Source organism: Andrographis paniculata, unplaced genomic scaffold, assembly GCF_009805555.1.
Source record: "Andrographis paniculata isolate CXL003 unplaced genomic scaffold, ASM980555v1 Contig65END, whole genome shotgun sequence".
Lineage (NCBI taxonomy): Eukaryota > Viridiplantae > Streptophyta > Magnoliopsida > Lamiales > Acanthaceae > Andrographis > Andrographis paniculata.
Genome location: NW_026137601.1, coordinates 205167 through 228587, shown reverse-complemented (window position 1 = coordinate 228587; position 23421 = coordinate 205167). Strand labels below are relative to the sequence as shown.

Here is a 23421-nt window from a genome sequence, read left to right as displayed (position 1 = left end):
ATTTTTTTTCAATTTACTCAAATTTGATCTAATGTTTGTTTGAAGGATTTTGAAGGATTTCCACTATTCATCCAATTTTTTCCCCAAAAAAACATCAAATCAAACACCTATTTTTTATTTTTTATATTATACTAAAAATCAATTTTACATTCAAAACATCACATCAAACCCTATTTATATCACATCATACAACTATTCAAATTCAAAATTTTTACTATTCAAATCCCAATCCAAAATCCAAACCCCCAAACAAACACACCCTAGTGTATGAATGTAATTTAATTACTAGTGTCTTATATAAATACCTTTTTTGAATTTCAGTGCAGGCAAACAGACTTTAGGCATTTATTTTAAGTTGATATTTTTAGAAAAAAATTGAAAATAATAGTAGAAATTCTTCAAAATTCCCAACAAACACACTAATAATATGTACTTTATATATATAATCAATAATTTAATGCACAATAATTTTTTTATTATTGTTTAAATCAATAGTATATAAGTATAAAGTAACAATTTTGAAAAATATATATATTTTTACAAATACTCATATTTACCATTATATTATTATTTTCATGTAAAAAAAAAAAAAAAAGATATCCGATAAAGATGGTCTGATATTGTGGGCGTTGACTCGTGACTATAAGATCATGGATTAATTGTTCAATATAATTAAAATATTTACCAAAAATAAATAAATATATATATATTCTCAAAATAAACATAGGAAATATAGCGTAGTACTTATAGAGTAGAAGAGAAGAGGCAGCAGCAAAAGCGTGGTTAACATGGTGATGAGTCAGTCAATAAGCGTGTCTGTCCAGTCGACTATTTAATTTATAATTCGAAACACGATTCTCGCTCGTCTTAACAAACCGAAGCATTATCGCAAACGCGACTTTAATTAAATGGTTGACTCAAAACTCCATGCAAAGTCGCCAACAACATTTATTACGTCTTCTCACTTTCGTACAAATATACACACATACATACCGATTTCAGAACAAAACCTGTCAGACGTGGTTCGCCTAATGTGATTTATCTATTGAACTTAATTTGCAGAATAATAGATTCTACGTCATAAAAAAAATAATAATAATAAAAATAAAATAAATAATAATTAAATAAAAGTAGGCAATGTGTATGCCTGCCCGTGTATAAAATATAAAATTTTTTTGGTATAAACGCAAGCTGGAATACTAGATTAAGAAAATATCGAAATTATTATTGGTACAAAATTTCACCTAAAGGTAGATTAATAATGGCCACGAGTAATTAACTGGAATAAATTTCCACCATAGCTTTAATTAATGGGGAGGTTATACGATATACTCAACACCAAATTAAATTAGTTTTTTTATTTTTCTTAGTTTTTTATTTTTCATTGTTTTTAATTATACAATATTATGGGGCTTTAAAAAAAATAATTCAAATCAAAATTTAATTAATTAAAAAAAAAAAAAAACACTCTTAACTTTTGACATTATATATATGTATAATGTAGCGGTTACAAATATATCTAACAATAGAAAATATAATATGCACATAATTCTATTATTAAATAAGAATGTAACTAAAAAAAAAAATGTAACTAAATTATATAATATCATTTTATATACTCCATCCGTCCCAAAAAAAGTATCTATTTGTTTTTTTCACGTAATTTTATAAATATTAGTATTATATTGAGATATAGTAGAAATAAAGTAGAAATGACTAAAATAATCTTATTAGTATGTGTGATATAAAGGTAATGACATTTGTGTAATATATTATAAGTTGTAAGAGTATTTGTAATGTTAGGTAGATAGTACAGTTACTAAAAAAAAAAAAAAAGGAAATGAATACTTTGTTATGGGACGGACTAAAATGAAAAAATAAATACCTTGTTATGAGACGGACTAAAATGAAAAAATGGATACTTTGTTATGGGGCGGAGGAAGTATAAGTATTTAATATATTAATAATAATAATTTTTTTTTTTATTGAAAATCGTATTGAATAAATAGTAGACTTATTAATTAAAGTATGGTTTTTTTAATGTTGTGTAAGAAATGATTTGGTGACAATTTTTATGTTTTTCTAAATGAATTAACTAATTTAATTTTATTTTTTTTTTAAAAAAATTAATATACTATCTTCTTTTAAGTATATCTAAACATATCTCATATCTACAAGTATCTTTTTTATATTTATTTATTGGGGAAGATTAATGCTTATTTTTTAAATTAGCACACGTAAAATACAGAAACATCGTATGTTTTTATCTATACATATTTTTGTTCATAATTACAACATGTGTTGTATAAGAGTATGTCATGCAATAAAATAAAGTATTTTATGTGTTGTGTGAAACTATATCATAAGCCGTTATGTGTTGTATTTGAATTATATTAACATATACTGTGTGCTATCTATGGTAACATCGTATACTGTCTGATGGCACACAGTATGCTATTCAGCATTGTACCCGTCGCTAAAAGCACCATAACTTTGTATGATTCCGATGGATTTGAAAATTTTGAAAATTTGGCTGCTTCAAAACTGAGAAGATGTCGTTGAATATACATATATGTGCTTTAGTAATTATATAATGTATATATGACTTCTCCACTACTTGCTTTAATGCACCACTCTATAATATCTACTCACTCATCTCATTATAAATTAATTTCTATTATTTATATTTTAATTTAAATATATTATTTTTTCATATAAGTTAAATTTTTATTGTAACAGTGTGTAAAATTTTTGGATTTGTTTATTTTGAAACTTTGAAATACTTATTTTTCTTATCTAATTTATTTTTTTAATAGCGTGGGAACCTCAATCGCGACTCGAAAATGCGCATTTGGTAAACTTCAGACCGAATCTAATACTCTGCAAATTAAGGTCCGACAAGACAAGTCACAATAGGTGAACCATGCGTGGTAAGTGGATCCGGAGACGTTTGGGTTTGAACCACCTCACAACTACACAGGGACTTATTTTTCTTATTTTTTATTTTATATAAAATATCATACTTTATTGTCTTATAAATTTATGTTCAAAACTTTCGATATGAAATTTTAAAAATTATTTGTATATATATTTTTTTTCTTAAATGTGTTAAATTAAAAATTTATAGGGTTGGTGATTTCATTTTTGGATTAAAGTATAACGGATATAAGAAATATGTGAGGACATTAGTGACATATGTGTAAATAGATGAAAAAGTAATTAATATAAATTTAAAGAATTCTTACATATGTATTATAGTATTACAATATTTTTATATATAAATAATCACTTATAAATTAAACTTTCATAACTAATAATTAAACGCTTACACATATATAACAAATTAACCCTAAACCCATATTTAACATAAATAAAACAAATTAACACACATAAGGGTGACCTGGCGATGGAGGAGTTGGACTTGTGATGGTGAAGTCATGACATCAAATTTTCGATGTCTTAGGTCACCTACCACATATGGTATATGTTATGAGTGCTTTTTTTTTTTTTTTTTTTTTTTTGGGTGAAAATTTGATATTACATAATATTTTCTAAGGATTTTTTTTTTTAACAATAAAAATAAAAATAAAAGTAAAAACCACATCATATTGATGTTTTGCATAAGTGCTCAATCGCAGGTCCCAACAGACCCAAATGTTTTGTGCGCAGCATAGAGACAGTCTTTTTTTTTTTTGTTTTTTTTTGAGATATCGAGCGTAGAGACATTCTTGATTTAGCATATTTTTATGTATAAATCTATAAAGAGGAGAGAGAGAGACAGGTGGAGTGGTCAAGCAGCAGCAGCCACCATGTTTCCCCAATGTGAATGCACTTCGTAAAGGCAAACAAACATTAAAATATTTATAATAAATAAAAATTGCTTAGAAAAGAAATAAAATTTAAAAAGAAAAAACAAAAATAGTTAGTCTGTACGTCTTCGGGAACCTTAACTAAAAATTCAATGTAACCATCACAGAACCTCCCACATAACTTCCCCCTCCCCTACCCGAATATTTATTTAATTTACTTACTAACTAATTTAATTTTATTCAATTACCTAACGCCTCAACCTCTCCCGGGTCGGGTCCCTTCACCCGTCGGGTCGCCTCCTCCTCTATATATATCAAATGCACTGGACATATATATTTTCAATTCGACCCTCCATCTTCTCTTTAATTTAAATTAAGTTGTAGCTATGGAGAAACTGCCCAAGTGTGGGGCCAATTACGCCCCCCTGAGTCCGACCACCTTCCTGAAGAGGGCCGCCGCCGTCTACGGCGACCGCCCCTCCCTAATCTACGGCCAAAATGTCCGATTCACCTGGCGCGCCACCTACCTCCGCTGCCGCCGCCTCGCCGCCGCCCTCCGCTCTTTCAACATCCAAAAAAACGACGTCGTAAGTACCGCCGTACCGTACTAATTAATAAATAAATAAATTAATTAATTAATGAATTAATTAGCTAGCTTAACAGGTGTCCGTACTGGCGCCCAACATTCCGGCTATGTACGAAATGCACTTCGCCGTTCCGATGGCCGGCGCCGTGCTGAACACCATCAACACCAGGCTCGACGCCAAGAACATCGCCGCCATTCTCACCCACTCCGAAGCTAAAATCTTCTTCGTCGATTACCAGTACGTCCCCCTCGCCCGCGACGCCTTAAAAATCGTGCTCCAGACCGCCGCCGCCATGCCCCTCGTCGTCGTTGTCGACGATCTCGACCGCCCCACCGGCGTCCGCCTCGGCGCTCTCGAGTACGAAGAAATCCTCGCCGCCGGAAACCCTAACGAAGCCCCAATCGAAATCGACGACGAGTGGGACCCTATCGCCCTCAATTACACCTCCGGCACCACCGCCGCCCCTAAAGGCGTCGTCTACAGCCACCGGGGGGCGTATCTTAGCACCATGAGCTTGATCGTCGGCTGGGAGATGAAGACGGAGGCGGTTTACCTCTGGTCGCTGCCGATGTTCCACTGCAACGGGTGGACCTTCACCTGGGGCGTGGCTGCGCGTGGCGGGACCAACGTCTGCATCCGGAGCACCACCGCGCCGGAGATTTACGCCGCCATCGCCGCCCACGGCGTCACCCACATGTGCTGCGCGCCGATCGTGTTCAACATTTTGTTAGAATCGAATCCGCAGAAGCTGAAGTCTCCGGTCGAGATTCTGACAGGCGGGGCGCCGCCGCCGGCGGCGCTAATGGACAGAATTGAAGCCTTAGGGTTTCACGTTGTCCACGCGTACGGACTGACGGAGGCGACGGGACCTGCTCTGGTCTGCGAGTGGCAGAAGAAATGGAATAATTTGTCGACGGAGGAGAAATCGAGGTACAAGGCGAGGCAGGGGATAAGCATTCTGACGCTGGCCGACGTCGACGTGAAGAATCCGGCGACGATGGAGAGCGTGGCGAGGGACGGGGAGATGATCGGAGAAATTGCGCTGAGGGGGAGCAGTATAATGAAGGGGTATTTTAAGGACGAGGAAGCCACCGGAAAAGTTTTCCGGCAGGGGTGGTTTATGACCGGCGACGTTGGAGTGATCCACTCCGACGGGTACGTGGAGATCAAGGATAGGTCGAAGGACGTGATCATCTCCGGCGGGGAGAATATCAGCAGCGTGGAGGTGGAGGGGGCGCTGTACAAGCATCCGGCGGTGGTGGAGGCCGCGGTGGTGGCGATGCCGCACGCGAAGTGGGGGGAGAGTCCCTGCGCGTTTGTGAAGGTGAAGGCGGCGGTGACGGCGGAGGAGCTCCTCCTCCATTGCCGCCGGAATCTGCCGAGTTTTATGGTGCCGAAGAGGGTGGAGTTCATGGCGGAGCTGCCGAAGACGGCGACGGGGAAGATTCAGAAGTTTGAGCTCCGGGCTGTAGCGAAGACATTCGACGACTCGCCGTCGCCGGCGAAATCGAGAAATGATCGGGAGGAGGTGCAGCGGCGGCGATACAGTGACGGAGACGAAGGTCAAAGCCAGGAACATGTTCTTGCCATGTCTCGCCTCTGACTCATTAATTAATTAAATTAATTAATTAATAATAGTGGTTAATTAAATAATGTGATAATAATAGTAATAGTAATGAGAGAGTACATGTTTGTTGAAGACTGATGGGAATGTATTATTAATTTCAATTACAGATATATACATATTGAAATTCAATCGTATTCGTGTTTTTTTTTAATGATACGGAACCGCCACGGTTAACCGAAAATGCGCGACAAATTCCGATCGAACTTAATATTCTGCAAATTAAGGCTAGACAAGTCGCTATATTTTCGTCTTTCTTAAACTGTTGATTTATTCTGGTTTGTTTTATATAATTTTTAATAAAATATAATATAAAAATATTGTTTAAATTAAACTCAAATCTAACATATTAATTTCAAACTGAAACCTAACAAACCTGTCATCTTTTAGTAATAGACATATATAAATAAATTGAATTCAAGAAAATGTTGGAAAAGTAGGGCTACGTAAATGTCTCTGTAATTCTCGACATATGATATTCCTTTACGCTGTTTTTTAAGTGGAAAAGTAGGTAAGATTGTCTGTGAAAAACATTGAAAAATGATAAGGAAAATTACAAACGAAAATACAATGTCCCATAATAAAATAATAATAATAACAATAACATTAAATAAAAATTCATATGACTGAAATCAGATTCATATACTAACTTGAATATTTTCTTTTTGATTCAGCACTTGTTTTATACATTTAAGAAGATACCCTATTTTGGCCTAGTTTGCAGGTTTTGGTTTCGGCCGAGATTTACCTGTGCGTATTTCAATAACTGCTCCAAATTTTTATGTCATAAAAAAAACAAAAAGAAGATACTCTCTTATGTCTATTCTGAACGGTATAGGAATGGACTACACATAGTTAGTCGTAACTTTCCTTGTCGGATCTATTTAATCAAATAGAAAATATATATAATTTTTTGATGTAATACTTTAATTGAATTATAAGCACTTAATGTCATATTCTTTTTAAAAAATAATAATCAATGAACACATAAAATCGAAATTAAACAAAATCTTATTTTGTATTACAACATTCCTACTATTCTCAAAACAACCCAAAACACAAAAACATTTCCAAACAATAGTCCAAACTAAATGGTTCGAGCATGCCAAGAAAGATAACACTGGCAAAACTTACTTTAGAGGCAAAGTGTTCTTCAAAATCGGAACCACATAAAGAGGATTCTTCCTTCTCGCCGTAAGGCCAAAGGTTTCGGTCATGTCGACATCTTCACTTTCGATTTCCCGTGGCAAAGCCCAATCAAAATGATAGAGAAACATCGCCAAAGGGAGTTCGACATTAGCCAAGCCAAACCACATTCCTGGGCAAATTCTTCTCCCGGCGCCAAAAGGAATGTATTCATAATTCTTCCCATTATAATCGACTGTATCGTTATCAAGAAATCTCTCTGGTATAAAAATCTCGGCATCTTTCCAAATTTTGGGATCTCTTCCAATGGCCCATGCATTCACCATAACCCTTGTTTTTGCGGGTATTGTGTATCCATTAATTTCACATGTCTCATAATTTTCTCGCGGGAGTAGAAGAGGCCCCGGCGGGTGCAATCTAAGAGTCTCTTTGATCACTAACTTTAGGTATTTTAGCTCATTGAAGTCGGATTCATCCACGAACCCCTTTTCGTGGAAAACTTGTCTCACCTCATCTTGTGCCTTCTTGAGGACTTTTGGATGTCTTATCATTTCTGCCATAGCCCAATCTGTAGTCGTCGATGATGTCTCGATTCCAGCAGTGAACACATCCTATATGCCCAAGTAAAATTATGTTATGTGAAACTTAAAACATTTCTATACAGAGGTTTGGTTTTGTATTTTAACTTAGGTTTCTGGTTGAACAGTAATTTGAATGTATATGATAGATTAATAAGGGTGTCAAAACTGAATCTGGCTCGATAAATCGAATTTGTTCGATTTGAAACCTTTCTATTGAATATTTTGAATATTTAAAATATTAGATCAACTTAAGCTCGAAACGATTAAAAAAAAAAAAAAAACACAAGGTTAGATGGTTGACCTCATAACCCAAAATCTATAAATATGTTCACCATAATTTGAAATTCAAATCCAACTTGATCTTAACGTAATTTTATAAATAAATCTATTTCGAATTATATTACATTACAAAATAAAAAAATAAAATAATGTACAAATTATAATTATAAAAAATAAAAGTATTCTAGATACAAAAAAAAACTAAAAAATAAAATTAACAATAGATATATTTTTATTTTCTGGCTCTGCTGTCTTGAAAAGTATTGTTTTTATGTTGTTGTTTCAGTTTGAATTCATATTGAATTGTTAATATTTATCTTTGTTGGCTAATTATATATTTAATATTTTCAATTTTCTAATACTTTTTTTTATTGGAGTTATTGTTATTATTATTATTATCTTAAACATAATTTTAAATTTTTCATATTTTCGGGTAGATTTCGTATCAGATTTTTTCGGTTTCGTTTGGGTTAGTTCGAATTATCAAGTGGGCTAAAATAAAATCAAGTTAATCTAAATATGGTTCGAAAAAAAATTTGTCTTCTTCAAATTCTAGAATTATGGGGTGAAAATCGGGTTTGGGTCAAATTGAGTTGACAATTTTTTTGTTATACGTACAGTTTAACTTGACATGAATACTATTCGAAAATACGAATTGACACCCTTACAAACATAGTGATTTTTTTTAATAAAAAATCGCGCCGATTGAATAGTAAAAAAATTGAAATCAAACTTCAAGTAAACATAGCGAAATTTCGCTCCAAAATTCCCCACCATTGTAGAGTTTAACGACGAACCTGTAGCACGGCTTTTACGCCGTCATCGCTCAATCGGAGCTCACTTCCCGCGTCCTTATGGAATTTGAGGAGAACATCGGCTAAGTTTTCGATCTTTTGTTCTTGTGATTTCTCGACTTTGCAATTGTCGATAATCTTCTGAAGTATCCTATCCGAAAGCTCATGCACTTTCTCCACGCGGCGTCTAAATCCACCGATTACTCTAAACAAACCAATAGAGGGAAATAAATCGCCGGCATTAAATCCTCCGGCTAAATAAAACATTTCCTTCATTGCGGATACAAATGCCGTGTGTTCGTCATTCTTATTGCCAAGGGCAGCTCGCAAAACCATGTCGCATGTCGCCAAGTAAATATTCCGAGTTAAGTTTATGGACGACCCTTCTTTTGACGCTATCCGACTACACATTTTGGAAAACTCTTCTTCCCTTAAGGGGCGAAAAGATTGGACACGCCGCGCTCCCATAAGCTCTATAGTGCAAATTTTGCGCAACTGTCTCCAGTATTCTCCATACGGCAAAAATCCTATGTTAGAATTATTGTAAGTTAAAACATTTGTTGCGAAGACGTGTGGCCTATTGGCGAAGTTTATGTCGTGCGTTTTCAAGACCTCTTTCGCGGCTTTGGGTGAGGATATAACAACCGTGCTCAATTCGCCTAGCTGCAAGTGCATTATCGGGCCGTGTTTTGAGGCCAATTCGGTTAAAATTCGGTGGGGCGGTCGGGATCTTACGAGGAGATGCAAGTTCCCGATCAATGGCAGCTTTCTGGGACCTGGAGGAAGATTAGGGGAACTTCGGGCACGTTTGGATCGAGCCATGAAGTTCCATATGGTTGCAAGAACGATGAAAGATGATGAAAGAAGGATAATCCAGGATGGGAAATAATCACTATCCATAGATTTGTTGGTTTGAGAGTGAATGGATTTGTTGAAGGAAAATATATAAAGCGTAGATATATATGAAGCAAAAAGTTCTATTATAACGTTGTCTCGTAACAGGTGGATAGGTCACCTGCCTTACAAAGCTTGCCTAGTATGACTTGAGTTTCAAACTTAGTTTGCTGCGCTTGGGTATTTATTAATGGAGAATAATTAATAAAATAGTGATAAAATTCCGCAGGTGGACCTGGAGGATCGGGAGGCGTCGGAATTTGAACCCATGATCTCATGATCACAAGTTTATTCCCCACACCACCACTATCGGGCCATCCTTTACAGGACAAGTTCAATTTAATTCTTTTTTTTTTTTTTAATAATGTATGAACCACAGCAGCTACCCAAAAGTGTGTATGGGTAAACCCTCCGCGGAACCTAAAGTTCAGACTATTTTGAGAGAGATGAAATGGTGTCATGTATGATTTTCTTGGTTGTCAAATTCAAGTTGAGTTATCTTGGGAGATCTGAAATGATGTATGCAAAAGATAGAGCAAATAAATCCAGTTTGATATGCACACATTTAGAGGTTTTTTGTTTCACCTCATTCTTCCATCTGTGGATCTTATCCCTATTGATATTTTTGGAAACTATCTATATATGTCTATCCATTCTCAAAGTTCTGTTTTCATAGGAAGAACTTAATTTGAACCTCATCTGTTTATTCATTAGTTTAAAAAGAAACCCACTGTCAGTCCAATGGACAAAGACGAAAAATATTATGCTAATATCAAAGCTTCAGAGCTGCTCCTCTTGCTTGTTTGGTGTCAACAATGGCAAAACTCTATTTATAATACCTAATTGTATTAGTATTTGTTAAACAAAGGTATTTAATTCAATACAAGTGCAAGGACAAGTCGACATGTCATAAAGCAGAGAACATCATCAAATCTAGAGACTAAAAAATATCCTTATCGAACGAAAAAAAAAAAAAAAAAAAAAATCAAATAAAAGAAATAGAAGTATATTTACCATCCCTTGGAACTGTGCTTCGATTCTTTACTGCTTAAGCTACTTATCATCGAAGTGTATGAAGCATAGTTGAGAACAAGCCCTTTTGCGCCACGGAGTTTGGCGACATCTTCGCCATTGCGGTATCTACAATAGCCTTCGAGCAAGATGTTATATGTTATATCATCGGGAATGACACCGAGATTTAGCATCGCGTTTAGGAGCATATTGGCATTGTGCAACTGTCCTTGTTTGCAATAGCCATTGATGAGCGCGTTGTAAGTGATGACGGATATTTTACGCCCATCTTTCTGCATCTCCTTTAGTAACTTCGAAGCCATTCGAAGATCTCCTTTCTTACAAAACTCATGAATGACCATTGTATACACTTTGTCATCAGGTTTGAGGTCCACTCTCAACATCTCCCTCATCGTTCTATCAGCATCTTCCACTCGCCCTTCGATACACAAACCAGAAATAAGAGCTGTGTAGGCCACATTGTCGAGCAGAATACTTTCCTTGCTCATTTTTTCCTTAATCCCAATTGCGGCATCCAAATATCCCGCCTTACAGTTTCCATCGATTAGGGTTGTGTATGTAACTTTATCTGGCTTCAATCCCTTCTTGTCCATCTCATCAACAAGATCATGTGCTTCTTTCAAATCTCCATTTTTGCAGAGGCCATTAATGAGGGAATTGTAGGTAACAACATCAGGGGATAATCCCTGTGCCAACATGCGCTTATACATGTCCATAGCCAAATCGACACGGCCGTTCTTGCAATGCCCATCGATCATCGTAGTGAAAGTAACACCATTCGGGACCAATCCATAGCCCCACATTTCATTGAAAAACTCGCTGGCTTCATCCATTCTTCGCTCCCTACACAACCCGTTGATCAAAAGGCTATAAGTATAAACATCGGGAAGAATTCTATCATCCTGCATTTTTTCTTTTAGCCTAAATACTTCATCAAGATCACCCATCCTAACATAACCATTCATTAATGTATTGAAACTAACAACACTAGGCCTCAAACCCCATCTCCGGATAGCTTCGAAAACAGCTAAAGCTTCCTCAATTTCGCATTGTATGCTAAATCTGTGCATCAAATTGTTAAAGAAATATAAACTCGGAGGATAACCACATTCCAAAACCTCGTTGTAGAATTCCCAAACTAAATGGAAATGCTTCAGCTTCATCAAATGGTCGAGCACCTTGCAACAGCTATCGAATGGAACCCTAATTCTATGCTTTCTAGCCGACCTAAAAATCTCAATAGCGTCTAGAGCAAATCCGGATTCTAAATATGCAACCATCAATCCTGAGAAAACATACGCATCCGATCTCAGTGTACCTTTGGATTCAATTATTGCCGTGAAAACCTCCGGCGCCGAATCCTTCCCTTTCCTCGAAACCACAGTCTGCAACAAGGTCTTGGCCTCTGTCGTTAATTGGTGTGAACATAGGAAGTGGATCATGGTGCAGTAGGTGTGGAGAGTGTGGCGGAAGGGGGAAAAGCCGGGAGATGACAGCCATGTGAAGAAATTGTAGAGAGAGAGAGGAGAGAGAGAGTGAGGGTTTTGGGTGATGAGGTTTATGATATGATGGGGCTTCAGAGAAGGGAGGAGATGTTTAAGCGATGCTTGGATAGATTTCGATTGGGAGTTTTGGATGGCTTGAGAAAGATCGGTAAGGATGGGGTCTGTATCACAGAGAGGTGAATTCCGGAACCACACCGGCGGGGTGTACCAGGCGGAGGCGGAGAAAAAGCGGCGGCGCCGGCGGACGCAAGGAAGGAGACGCTGACGGATTGGCGTCGTGGCCATTTGGAATTTTTGACGCTGTTCGTGCGTTTTTAGAAGGTTTTAGCTTTTTATTATTTTTCTAATAAAATATGTTAGTAAAATATTAGAGAAGAAAATCAATTTTAGTCTCTAAATCGAACTGAAATCGAACTTTATGTTTTATGTCTGCTTCAAAATTTTCTTTAGTTTCAAAATCTTTTTTTGGTGACATAAGGCGGAGTGTTTAAACCAACCAATGACCTCGAGATCGCAATAATACATAAATACAGTTACAGAGCATTTGTGTAATGAATTTATTTCAATAGCGCCGTAGTTCCAACATCCCGACGAGAACAATTCATTCAGAAAAACAACAAAAGTTACAGTTCCAATTTGTTAAGGTAAACTTATAACCGCGAGATCTGCAGAGGCACCGAAGCTTCGAGAGGTTCGTCGCGACAGGAAGCAGCAGCAGCAGCAAGTGGATTCGTCTCGAGACTACTCTCGAACCTCTGCATCAGATGTTTCTGGCAAGCCTCGGCTGCAAGAATACCCGCAGAGTAGGCTCCATGCACCGAGCCCTGATGGTCGAGACTCACTGCTTCACCTCCGAAGAAGAGATTGCCCACTGGAGCGCGCAGCCGGTCGTATATATCGACCGTGTTCCCCACTGCGTCGTATGAATAGCTGCCAAGAATGTTCGGGTTTGTTCCCCAATGCGACACAAGATACTGCCCCTGCAACGCAGCAGCGTAACCAAATTATTATCCTAACGAGTATTGAAACTGACTGGCTGAATTATAAAAGTGCTTACAGGTTCAGTTGCATTGGGAAACATTTGCTTCAGCTGCAGCATCACAAATTCAACGACAGCCGTGTCTGTCAGTTTCTCGAGGTCGTGGGCAAGGGCGCCGGCAGCCATGTAGACTAGAACAGGGTGACCTGTGGCCTTGTGAAGATTAAGAAAATAGCCACATGAATAAGAAGTGGTAGCTACGATGCCAAGAAACTCCACATTTGGCCAGAATGCATGCTCGAATTTTAGGGCAATCTTATTTTCAATTCCGACACCGAGATCTGAGATTGCAGACAGTTTCCATTCCGGCAGTTTAGGCTCAAACTTGATTACGTTGGCCTTTAGAGTCCCCAAAGGCACAGTGACAATAGCAGCATCTGCAACAAGACTTCTCCCATCTTCGACCATCACAACAACCTTCTTGTAACCATTAACGATCTTTTTAACCCTGGGAATTTAGATAGAGTAAATTTAAATATCCAGAACTGGGAAGGCAAATTAGAAACTGAAAATAAATGAAGTTTTTTGGGAGGGATATGACAAACACCGCACCCACACACATGAGCTAACTCGATCAAATCATTCAATCCTAGATAATGATAACTGAACCCTGACCACCGATTATATGATGCGAGCTTACAACTAATATATTTCTAGAGGATGTAAAACAGCAGTCCCTCCTTTTGCATTACTGTTTTCATCAACAAAATATGTACTTTTTTTACACATTCTTAACATTTCAAAAGGACATCCAGCCATGGTGAATATAAAAGATACTCCCACATTGTATCCACATGTGTGTTTGACATGAAAGTTGGGTGTATGTTGTAATAGTTGTTGCTGTATAAAATACAAGAAATATATAGATTTTTAACTGTCATACAATAAATTCAAGAAAGGCATTGGTGCATACCTGTGATTTAAACGAATATCAATGTCTCTAGAGAGATCCTTTATGACAGGATCATACCCTTGCACCATAAGCCCATGACCACCAGTCAGAACTTTCTCCTGGGCACAAGGAATACAACCCCACATTAACAATAATAATAAATGAAGCATAAGGAATACAAATTTACAACTTCACATAAACGAATCATTTATTAATCACATGGCATAAGATATATAACAGAGGAAGAAAAACTCTTATTTTGTCCATTATTAATTGTACAGGGCAAAAGTGGCGATATTAGATACTACTTTCAAAGAGCCTCAGTATAAATAAGACAATACTAAGAGGAGCCAAACATACCTGATCCCATGCTTGCAGCGATATGTCTTCTGCATCAGCAGCAAACCAAGCCTCCATCCTACAAATATACCACTGCAAGACTTCATATGCAACGCCTTCTTGCCTGAAGAAACACCAAGCATTAGAGACTTCTGTTACAAAAAGGTGATCTTCAAGATAACAACAAAGTTCTAACACCTTAAATCTGGGTTCCTATCCATCACAATTGATATTGCTTCCTTGACAGATATGTCATTGCTTTGTTCGTTCCTCACTTTATCCGTCTAAAAAGGAGAACATATTGTTAGGAGACTCGTTCCAAGTAAAATGCATTAGTTAACAATGTATCTAGAGAAATGATATATTCAAGAAATACAATCCCACCTCCTCAAGAATTTTCTTAAATGCAACTCCAACTTCAGTAACAATACTTTGGGGAACTTGGTTGCCATTCTTGTCAAAAAGTGCATAACTGAAAAGCACAAAACTAAAAATCAAAACCCTTACAAATTGTAGGCAATTTAAATGATTCACAAGTTGAAAAAATCATACACTCTATATATTCCAAAAGCATACATTTATATAATAAGTATAATAGAAGTGTGTGATGGAAATCGACAAACCGAAATGATGCATTATATTCACTTATTCAAGTGCTTAGAATTCAAGAAAAACGATTGCATAACATTATTTGGGGAATTCACAAAGCCTCAGAAATTGAAAACTCTGCAACAATTAAGTAGATTGAGAATCATGAGAAGATTTCAAGATTGTATTATTTGTCAAGAAAATGGATGCTTTTTTACATTGTGTTTATTATAACTGTAACAATAGCAGTTGCATACCTCTCAAGATCATGATCATAGAGGATAGAATCATCTCCACTTGTGCGATATAACCTTAGTCCCAAACGACGAATAACAGGAGACAATGGATTCTCATTGCAGACACCATGTAGCCTGAGTATAGCCACAATTAACTTTTGTGAGCATACCAACAAAACACATTCACTTTTTGCTGACAAGACATGCATTAGAAAGTCACTGTTTTCTCCACCCACAATTAATAATACGACATTCCATCTAAATGCATAACTTTGGGCCAAATAAAAGTTATATGCATTAATAAATTAATCCCTTTATTAGGTCTTGGTGAAAAGCTAGGATGCTCAATGCTAACAGGAGATGCATCATAATGTCCTAATATTTCTGCCACCCAAACTTACAGTTTTCTATTTCCAGGTGCAAAAGCTTTTGTTAGTGTTATAAGTGTTTTCTAGTATTATATAAATGAACTAAATTTATGTTAGTGTTAGAATATCAACACAACATTTTACTTTGCATTTCATATGGCTATATTAAAAGTAAAAACATAAGGAAACAATGAGAAGCTTAGACGAACATAAAATTTTCATAAGCTGACAGAGTATGATGTGTCAAAAAAAAAACAGAAAAAAGAAGGAAAGAAAGAAAGAAAGTGCACTTGCCATGAAGCTCCCATATCAACTGGGCAACCGAAAGAATAGTCTGTGTGAATGCGTCCACCAATTCTATCTTGTGACTCCAACAGAATCACCTGTAAGAGGGTTGATTCCATTATTAAGCACAAAGCTAAACTATAAATAAGAAAATGAAGGAACATGCCTAAAACATCACACCTTATAAGACGCATCATGAAGCATCCGTGCAGCAGCAATCCCTGAGATGCCCCCACCAATAACAATGACAGATGGAGATGAGTTGTGTTGTCTCTCAAAAAGTGAACCATAAGTGCCTATTTACCAAAATAAGTAAGAATGAAGATAATTAGTTTAGTGTCAATTTCTAGCAAATACAAGAAATAAATAGGAAAGATTTAAAAGAATGATACTGCATGTCAACAAGAAACTAAAACGGTAAAACCAATAGTGTCTGCAACAAATGAACATATAGGCTGTGTCGAAATTGAATTAGATTTTGGTGTCCAACACAAGAAAATGCCTTTAGACAACTACCCAGAAATCAATGCAATTCTTGATCTAGCAAACTAAAAGGCAAATAAAATAGAGATCACTGTGCTTCTATTCCAATTGCAACACATTAAAACAGGAACCAATTTGCAATAAGTAATTTAAATTTTTAAAACGCCGAATGATGATGATTAAGAGAACCAGAGGAGACTGTTCTAAGTATCCAAATTCAACAACAACGATGATACACGTTAAGCAAATACACACTCGACATTCAAAACAGCATATCAATGATCAACGTTCAAACATAAATAAAACCAAGATTTAAATCTAATCAAACAGAAGAAAAACAATCAAATAAATTTAGGTTACAAGACTCACCGTTAGAAAATTCACCATCATCGCCATAAACGATCTCCATTATCCAACACCAGAAATTCTCTACCCGCACTCCTCAAATCCGATCCCACAACAGATGCCAACAACGAATAACAAAACAGCGCAGGAGAGTAAACCGAAAAAAATGAAAAACAAAGAACAAAATTTACGGGTGTATAGGAATCGGGAAATTAGAAATCAATTGGAACGAATGGTAGAGGAGGAAAAGCAAAAGTCCGGCAATGAGGCGGCTGAGATTGGATGCAGAACCCAACTTATCATCAAACAAGTTCCTAATACTCATCATCGAAGACCCAGCTTTTGCAGCATTCACAAAAACACGATTGAAATCCAAAAACTGCTTCTTCGTCTACACCAACCGATGGCTTGCGATCAATCCTCGGTTGCATAGATCCGAATGCCCCGACCTCAAACCCTCGATCCTCCTTCTCCGTCTCTCCCAACTCCCAAAAACTCAATTATTTGCGGTGAATGCCTCTCGTCTCTCTCCAACTTTGGTTCGGCAGAATTCATGCGAGTATTTATAATGCAGGCTGTAACGCTATTTTAAGCCGCCAGATATTTTTATGCCAGCGGGGTAATAATTTTTTTCTGGTGAGGGTATTTTAGGAACTTCACCATGTAGGTCGGTTTCTACAGCAAAGGGTTACTACCCACTTGGTGGTGTGCTGTCTTTGAGTTTCCGTGCGGGTTTTGAATTATTATCAATACCAACCAACTTCTCGCCACCTTCCTTTTGCAATTTCGATTATTCTTCAATAATTAGTTGGAATCTTTTTATTATTTGTTTTTATTTAAAATTACAATACCAAATTAGTTATAAACCTTTTTTTTATATACAGTATAATATATAGGATGCGATCAGAGTGATAAAAATATTCGAAATTTGAACATTTTATTCAGTCCGATCGTATAGCAAACAATTTGTTTATGTTGTTCGAATTTTCTGTTTTTATTCTTGATGATGAGATATTGGTGCTATTCGGTGTTGAGCGAATTTATTTTTTGATATGGTATTTTATGAAAAATATAATATTTTTTTTTTATTTATAATAGAATCAAACAAACCTAAAATACTTTAACATATATTATTAATAAAATTAAAATACTATGAATATTTATAGATACTGTATATATTACAATAAATAAAACTAAAAAGAAATTATTTATAATTAATATATATTTGTTTTATAAAAAAAAAAATTAAAAAAAAATTGAATATATGTATTAATTATAAAAAAAAGGATAAAAGTAAAATATTTAAGTAAATCTTAGTATAATATTTTAAAAAATTAGGAACATAATGCTGACAGAGAAAATGATTACCAAAATATTGTAATCATCGATCCCACCCTCACACTGCCGTGGTCAAACATCATTACAACAATGGTCAAACGTCGTACATCAAGTCAAACCTTAAGAATGTATTATAGGATGCACTTTTATACACATATATACTTTTTCATATAGATTAATACTCCCTCCGTCCCATATACTATGTCCATGTTGCCGTTTCTGTTCGTCCCATATACTATATCACTTTTCTTTTTTGGAAAATGATTACACACTGTAATCTCATTTTAAAAATTTTTTAAATTTTATTTTTTTTAATTGTAATTAAACTAATTAGTTATTTTAATATTAATTTATAATTATTTATATTATAAAATAATTATTTTCATTAATACATTCTAAATATCGTCGGTATCTGGAACGGAGAGAGTAATAGTAATTGGTATTTTTAACCTTTCATAATTAATTTTTTTTATTTTTTTATTTTTTTAAAAAAGCGCATAGGACACATCCTTCGTGCTTATCTTTACAACTATATATTTAATATACCCTCAGTCGTCGAAATTTATGTTCATTTGATCAAATACAAAATTTCATAAAAGTGGATAATAATAATAATTTTTTTAAAAAAAAAAGAAAAGAAAAATAATTTCCCAAATACAAAATTTCATAAAAGTGGATAATAATAATATTTTTTTTTAAAAAAAAAGAAAAATAATTTCCCAAACTTTTTTTAGAAAAACACACATACGAAGCATACTAAGAATGTACCTTTTAGATGCTTGGACTGTTTTGGGAGCAATTATGGCTTGCATGTGCATATATACAAATTTTGGACCATACACACATTGGACCATATAATAATAAAATAATAGTAATAGATAAAAATAATGAGTGTGTTTGGAATCCAACCCTATTATTCATTTTCTTTTAAGAATATATATTAAATTAAATATTTATTTTATTTTTAATTTTTATAATACATCAAAAGTTGTTATTCTATTTAAAACATCACAACAATATATATTAAATTCAAATTTTGATGATTCTCGATCTCAAATCCACCTCTCAAGCCTTGCATTTAAACACATCCAAAAATTTTATTAGAAATTATCCAAAATAAATTATAAATATAAGATTAAAATTATATTCGGAGTGCACATGCCATGTTATCGCCACCATTTATTATATTAGTCAGAAAATACTCCATATTAGGTGCGCTACAATTTTATTTATTATTATTATTATTATTATTATTATTTGGGGCAGTTATGATAATTATTATATTTAAATGTAGTTTTTTATTTAAATTAATGGCAAATTCTGTATGAATTGGTAACACCAACTCGCATAACACGGGAGTTAGGTTACTACATGACTTATAAATTGAATTAAATAAATATTGATATTATGTACTACTTCCAAGTTGCCGTTTCTATTCGTCCCATATTCTATGTCACTTTCATTTTTTTTGAAAATGATTACACACTTTAATCTCATTTTAAAATTTTTAATTTATTTTTTTTAAATTTTAATTAAACTAATTAGTTATCTTAATCTTAATTTATAATTATTTATATTATAGGATAATTATTTTTACTAATAAATTCTTAATTATCTACTAATTACAACCCTCCTAAAATACCTTGTCTACCGTGTAGCAGACATGGTATGTGGGACGGAGGGAGTATTATTATTATTATTATTATTATTATTATTATTATGTGATGGGATGGAAATAAATGCTACTCCAATAAATCCTCGTACATTTATCCAAATGGGCCAACTCCCGAAGCGTGGTTATATCACCAGTTGTAACACCTTACTGCCAACTGAATATATGCGGAAAATACAAAGCAGTAAATGAGACAAGGGTTTGTTTACCCGGTTTGGATATAAACGATCCTACATCCGGGGATACCAATCCATGAGAAGTCTACTAATCAATTTTGATCAAGAACATAGACAACTACAACTCCTTTAACTCATCCTCCTAACATGGTTTACCTTGGAAATTCCCTTCACAGACTTATGTTGTCACAAACTCGTGCTGACAACGACCATGGAGCAAAGCTGCTCAAAATCTGGACGCCTCCCCTGATCGGAACTCCGATTTCTCATTCCTCCGACGAGGTCTCCGGCAAGATAAAAATGTCTGGCACTCACTCAATACATGGAGAAGAGAAATGTTGGGGTTGAGGATTTAACTCACTTTCTTTCACTATACTTCACTCTCAAAACCTTCCAACCACTCCACTCTCTCTTCACAATAATCTATAAAGCCATCTTGCTTTGCATGTAAGACAAAATCAATTAAAACCCTTTGCACATAAATAGAATAATGTATTCCTAAATAATTTTGATGCAATTTGACTACTCAAAACATCCATTCATTTGTCTTATATATTCACCAATCGAGATAGTGTAAAACAGGCAATGTTGTCATCAGCCTGTTGCAGCAACCTGACAAGACCACTTACTCCAAATGAAAATCTAAAAAGGCAGCAGCAGAAAAGATGAAGTGACCATATGCCAAAAATAGATCGAGGAAATTATTTTCCAATATTATATATTGTTGATTTATATATTGTATTTATACAATATTAACATACAATTCACCTTATATTCATATGTTGATTAGTAATAATCACCACTCGAGTCGGCTATATAAAACACATTCAAAATTATATCGATTTTAAATAATCTTAAATATAATTTATATACTATAATTGTATGATACTAATTCCTTTCTACATAAAATACAATTATATATTTTAATTATATTTTAAATTTTATAATTTATAATTTTTTAAATTTTAATTAAACTATTTAATTATCATAATTTATAATTTTTTATTATATAATAATTATTTTTTATTAATATATATTTAAATTATTTACTAATTATATTTTATTTAAATTCTTTTATCTATAGTAATATGAATAATTTAGCACGAACAGAATAATAATAATAATATAATAATAAAAGCATTTTCTTATTATTATAGATGGCTATAAATTATTATGCTGAAATTCAATAGGAATTAGTAGCATACTAATTTAATCATCAGATTTGGTATGGTTTAAATAATATTGTAATATTATGATATTTTGTAAAAAAAATAATATTCCCTCCGTCCGCCTCTAGGATCACATTTATATTTTGTAGTCATTATAAATATTAAAAATATATTTATATTTGTATAATTTTTTTTACAAATATCCTTCTATTAGTATTATAAGACGCTAATTAAAGTATTTTTGTAATTTTTTCTTAATTTATAGACCCTTATAACCGGACGGATGTAATATATTTTTACTATAAATTTTAGGAAGTTAATAGTGTGGAAATGATTTGAAATATATATATATATCAAAATCATCTATTCTGATTTTTTTTTCTCAATAAATAAATAAATATATTTATACAAATTTAATATTTTTATTATTTTTTTTAATAAAACTTTCTCTTCTCACTACATTAAAGGTGAATATAAGGTGGCTGTTCACTTAGGTCATCTCCAATAGGATAATTCTATTTATGTGGTTAATAGCTCTAAAAATGCAATTGTTATAGTAATTTTACTTTAATCCACAATTCTATTTTTTACTCCAAAACTAATATTCTTTAAATATTCCATTTTATATACTCCCTCCGTCCCATAAATATAGTCTTAATTGGGTTGGGCACGAGATTTAAGGAATATTTATATTATATTGGTGTTTGGTAAAAAGCACGGATAAAAGATTTTTTTGTCATTGTAAGTATATTGGTATAAAAAGTAGTGGCAATTGTGTAATAAAAATAAAAAAGTAATGGTAATTCTATGGTGATATTGTTATTTATGGAAATAAAACTATTGTTTTGGGACGGACAAAAATGGTAAACAAGACTATTGTATTAGAATAGATGGAGTATTTTAAACCACTTTTTAAATCTACAATTGATATTTTTTTTAAAAAATTAATAAATAAATAAATAAATATACAAATTTAAAATAAAAAAAATACAACACTATAAAAGTGTTGCTACAGTGCACTACCATTGTTTTTTGTTAAAAATAATATACGGTCGAAGACTGAAAATTCTATTTATGGACTGCAACGTCAAAATTACAGCCCAATTGGAGATGGCCTTAGCCGAGCTTCAAAAAATATGAATTGTTAAAAATAATTTTCTATTTTAAAATAAATGTACGTTAATGGATTAGTTTTTTTTTTTTAATTTTTTTTTTTTAAATGCATATGGCTGTTACTTTTTATAAATTTAAATTGAGTTTCCCACGACGTGTAGAATCATCCTACCATATATCAATATACTAATAAATAATGTATTATTATACAAAATGATTTGGTGACGTAAGTGGACAAAAATAAACACAAATTTAAGGACCCAACCAATTAATTAATTTAAAACCAGCAACTAGCTAGTCTCAATAATATGCGTGTCCCTACAGGCTACACAAATCAAATCAAATCTATATAATCTAAAAATAAAAAATTAAATTAAATTAAATTAACTGGATAATATCGTCAAAATATAACTAGTTGAAAGAATGATGATAATAAAAAATAGAGGGTGTGTCTAATTGGTGATTTTTTATTTTTTATTTTGTTTAAATAATAATATTTTATTGAAAAAATAATAATATTTTTGTCAGAAAAAATTATGTGAATTTGATATGACAAGAAAACTAAAATATTATGATATTTTAATATTAGAATTTTATTGGTAAAAATATAAAATTTAGGGTTTACGGTACTAAAATTATAAGTAAATAAAATATTTTAGTATAAATAAATTATGTATATATTAAGCGCATTGGAAAAGAAATAACTTAACTTTGATCGGATCGAAAATATATATATTTTAACATAATATAGTAAGTATTGAATAATAGAAAAAAAAAAAACTTTGAAAAAAATAAATAATAAATTAATGTTCAATAAACAATGACTTGAAAATACCTAAATTAGGCCATATTGCTTTATCCAGTCAGTGTGCCGTGTGCAATGCGCATGATGTCATGTGTCGACGCAATTCTTTATTTAACATAAAATAATAATAATAATAATAATAATAATAATAATAATAATAATAATAATAATAACAATGAAAGTAAATAAATAAGGCATAACAAATTAGTGTCAATTGCCGCATCGCGTTATTTTGAGTAATTGTCAGAAGATGAGGCAATCCTTGTCATTTTGTCATTATTAAAATATTAATATAAAAAATGGTATAGTAATTAGTAAAAAT

General features: G+C 33.6%; 4 protein-coding genes across 4 annotated transcripts; 1 reads left to right on the top strand and 3 right to left on the bottom strand.

The window, feature by feature from the left end:
- The first annotated feature begins 3859 nt into the window (after nucleotides 1-3859).
- LOC127262013 (trans-cinnamate:CoA ligase, peroxisomal-like) lies at nucleotides 3860-6151 on the top strand. Its single transcript, XM_051290481.1, has 2 exons — nucleotides 3860-4396; nucleotides 4473-6151. Exons 1-2 carry the CDS (start codon nucleotides 4196-4198, stop codon nucleotides 5997-5999), a joined length of 1728 nt encoding a protein of 575 aa, XP_051146438.1. The 5' UTR covers nucleotides 3860-4195; the 3' UTR covers nucleotides 6000-6151.
- Nucleotides 6152-7011: 860 nt separating this feature from the next.
- Nucleotides 7012-9870, bottom strand: LOC127262073 (salviol synthase-like). Its single transcript, XM_051290581.1, has 2 exons — nucleotides 8824-9870; nucleotides 7012-7777 (listed from the first exon to the last, which is right to left on the bottom strand). The coding sequence occupies exons 1-2, from the start codon at nucleotides 9718-9720 to the stop codon at nucleotides 7151-7153; spliced, it is 1524 nt and encodes a 507-aa protein (XP_051146538.1). The 5' UTR covers nucleotides 9721-9870; the 3' UTR covers nucleotides 7012-7150.
- A 546-nt stretch (nucleotides 9871-10416) lies between these two features.
- On the bottom strand, nucleotides 10417-12574 carry LOC127262072 (putative pentatricopeptide repeat-containing protein At1g09680). The gene has a single exon (XM_051290580.1). It carries the CDS (start codon nucleotides 12534-12536, stop codon nucleotides 10725-10727), a length of 1812 nt encoding a protein of 603 aa, XP_051146537.1. The 5' UTR covers nucleotides 12537-12574; the 3' UTR covers nucleotides 10417-10724.
- Nucleotides 12575-12735: 161 nt separating this feature from the next.
- LOC127262074 (probable polyamine oxidase 4) lies at nucleotides 12736-17383 on the bottom strand. Its single transcript, XM_051290583.1, has 10 exons — nucleotides 16851-17383; nucleotides 16179-16294; nucleotides 16008-16096; nucleotides 15367-15480; nucleotides 14906-14993; nucleotides 14720-14805; nucleotides 14543-14645; nucleotides 14204-14301; nucleotides 13309-13738; nucleotides 12736-13231 (listed from the first exon to the last, which is right to left on the bottom strand). The coding sequence occupies exons 1-10, from the start codon at nucleotides 16888-16890 to the stop codon at nucleotides 12902-12904; spliced, it is 1494 nt and encodes a 497-aa protein (XP_051146540.1). The 5' UTR covers nucleotides 16891-17383; the 3' UTR covers nucleotides 12736-12901.
- Nucleotides 17384-23421: the final 6038 nt, after the last annotated feature.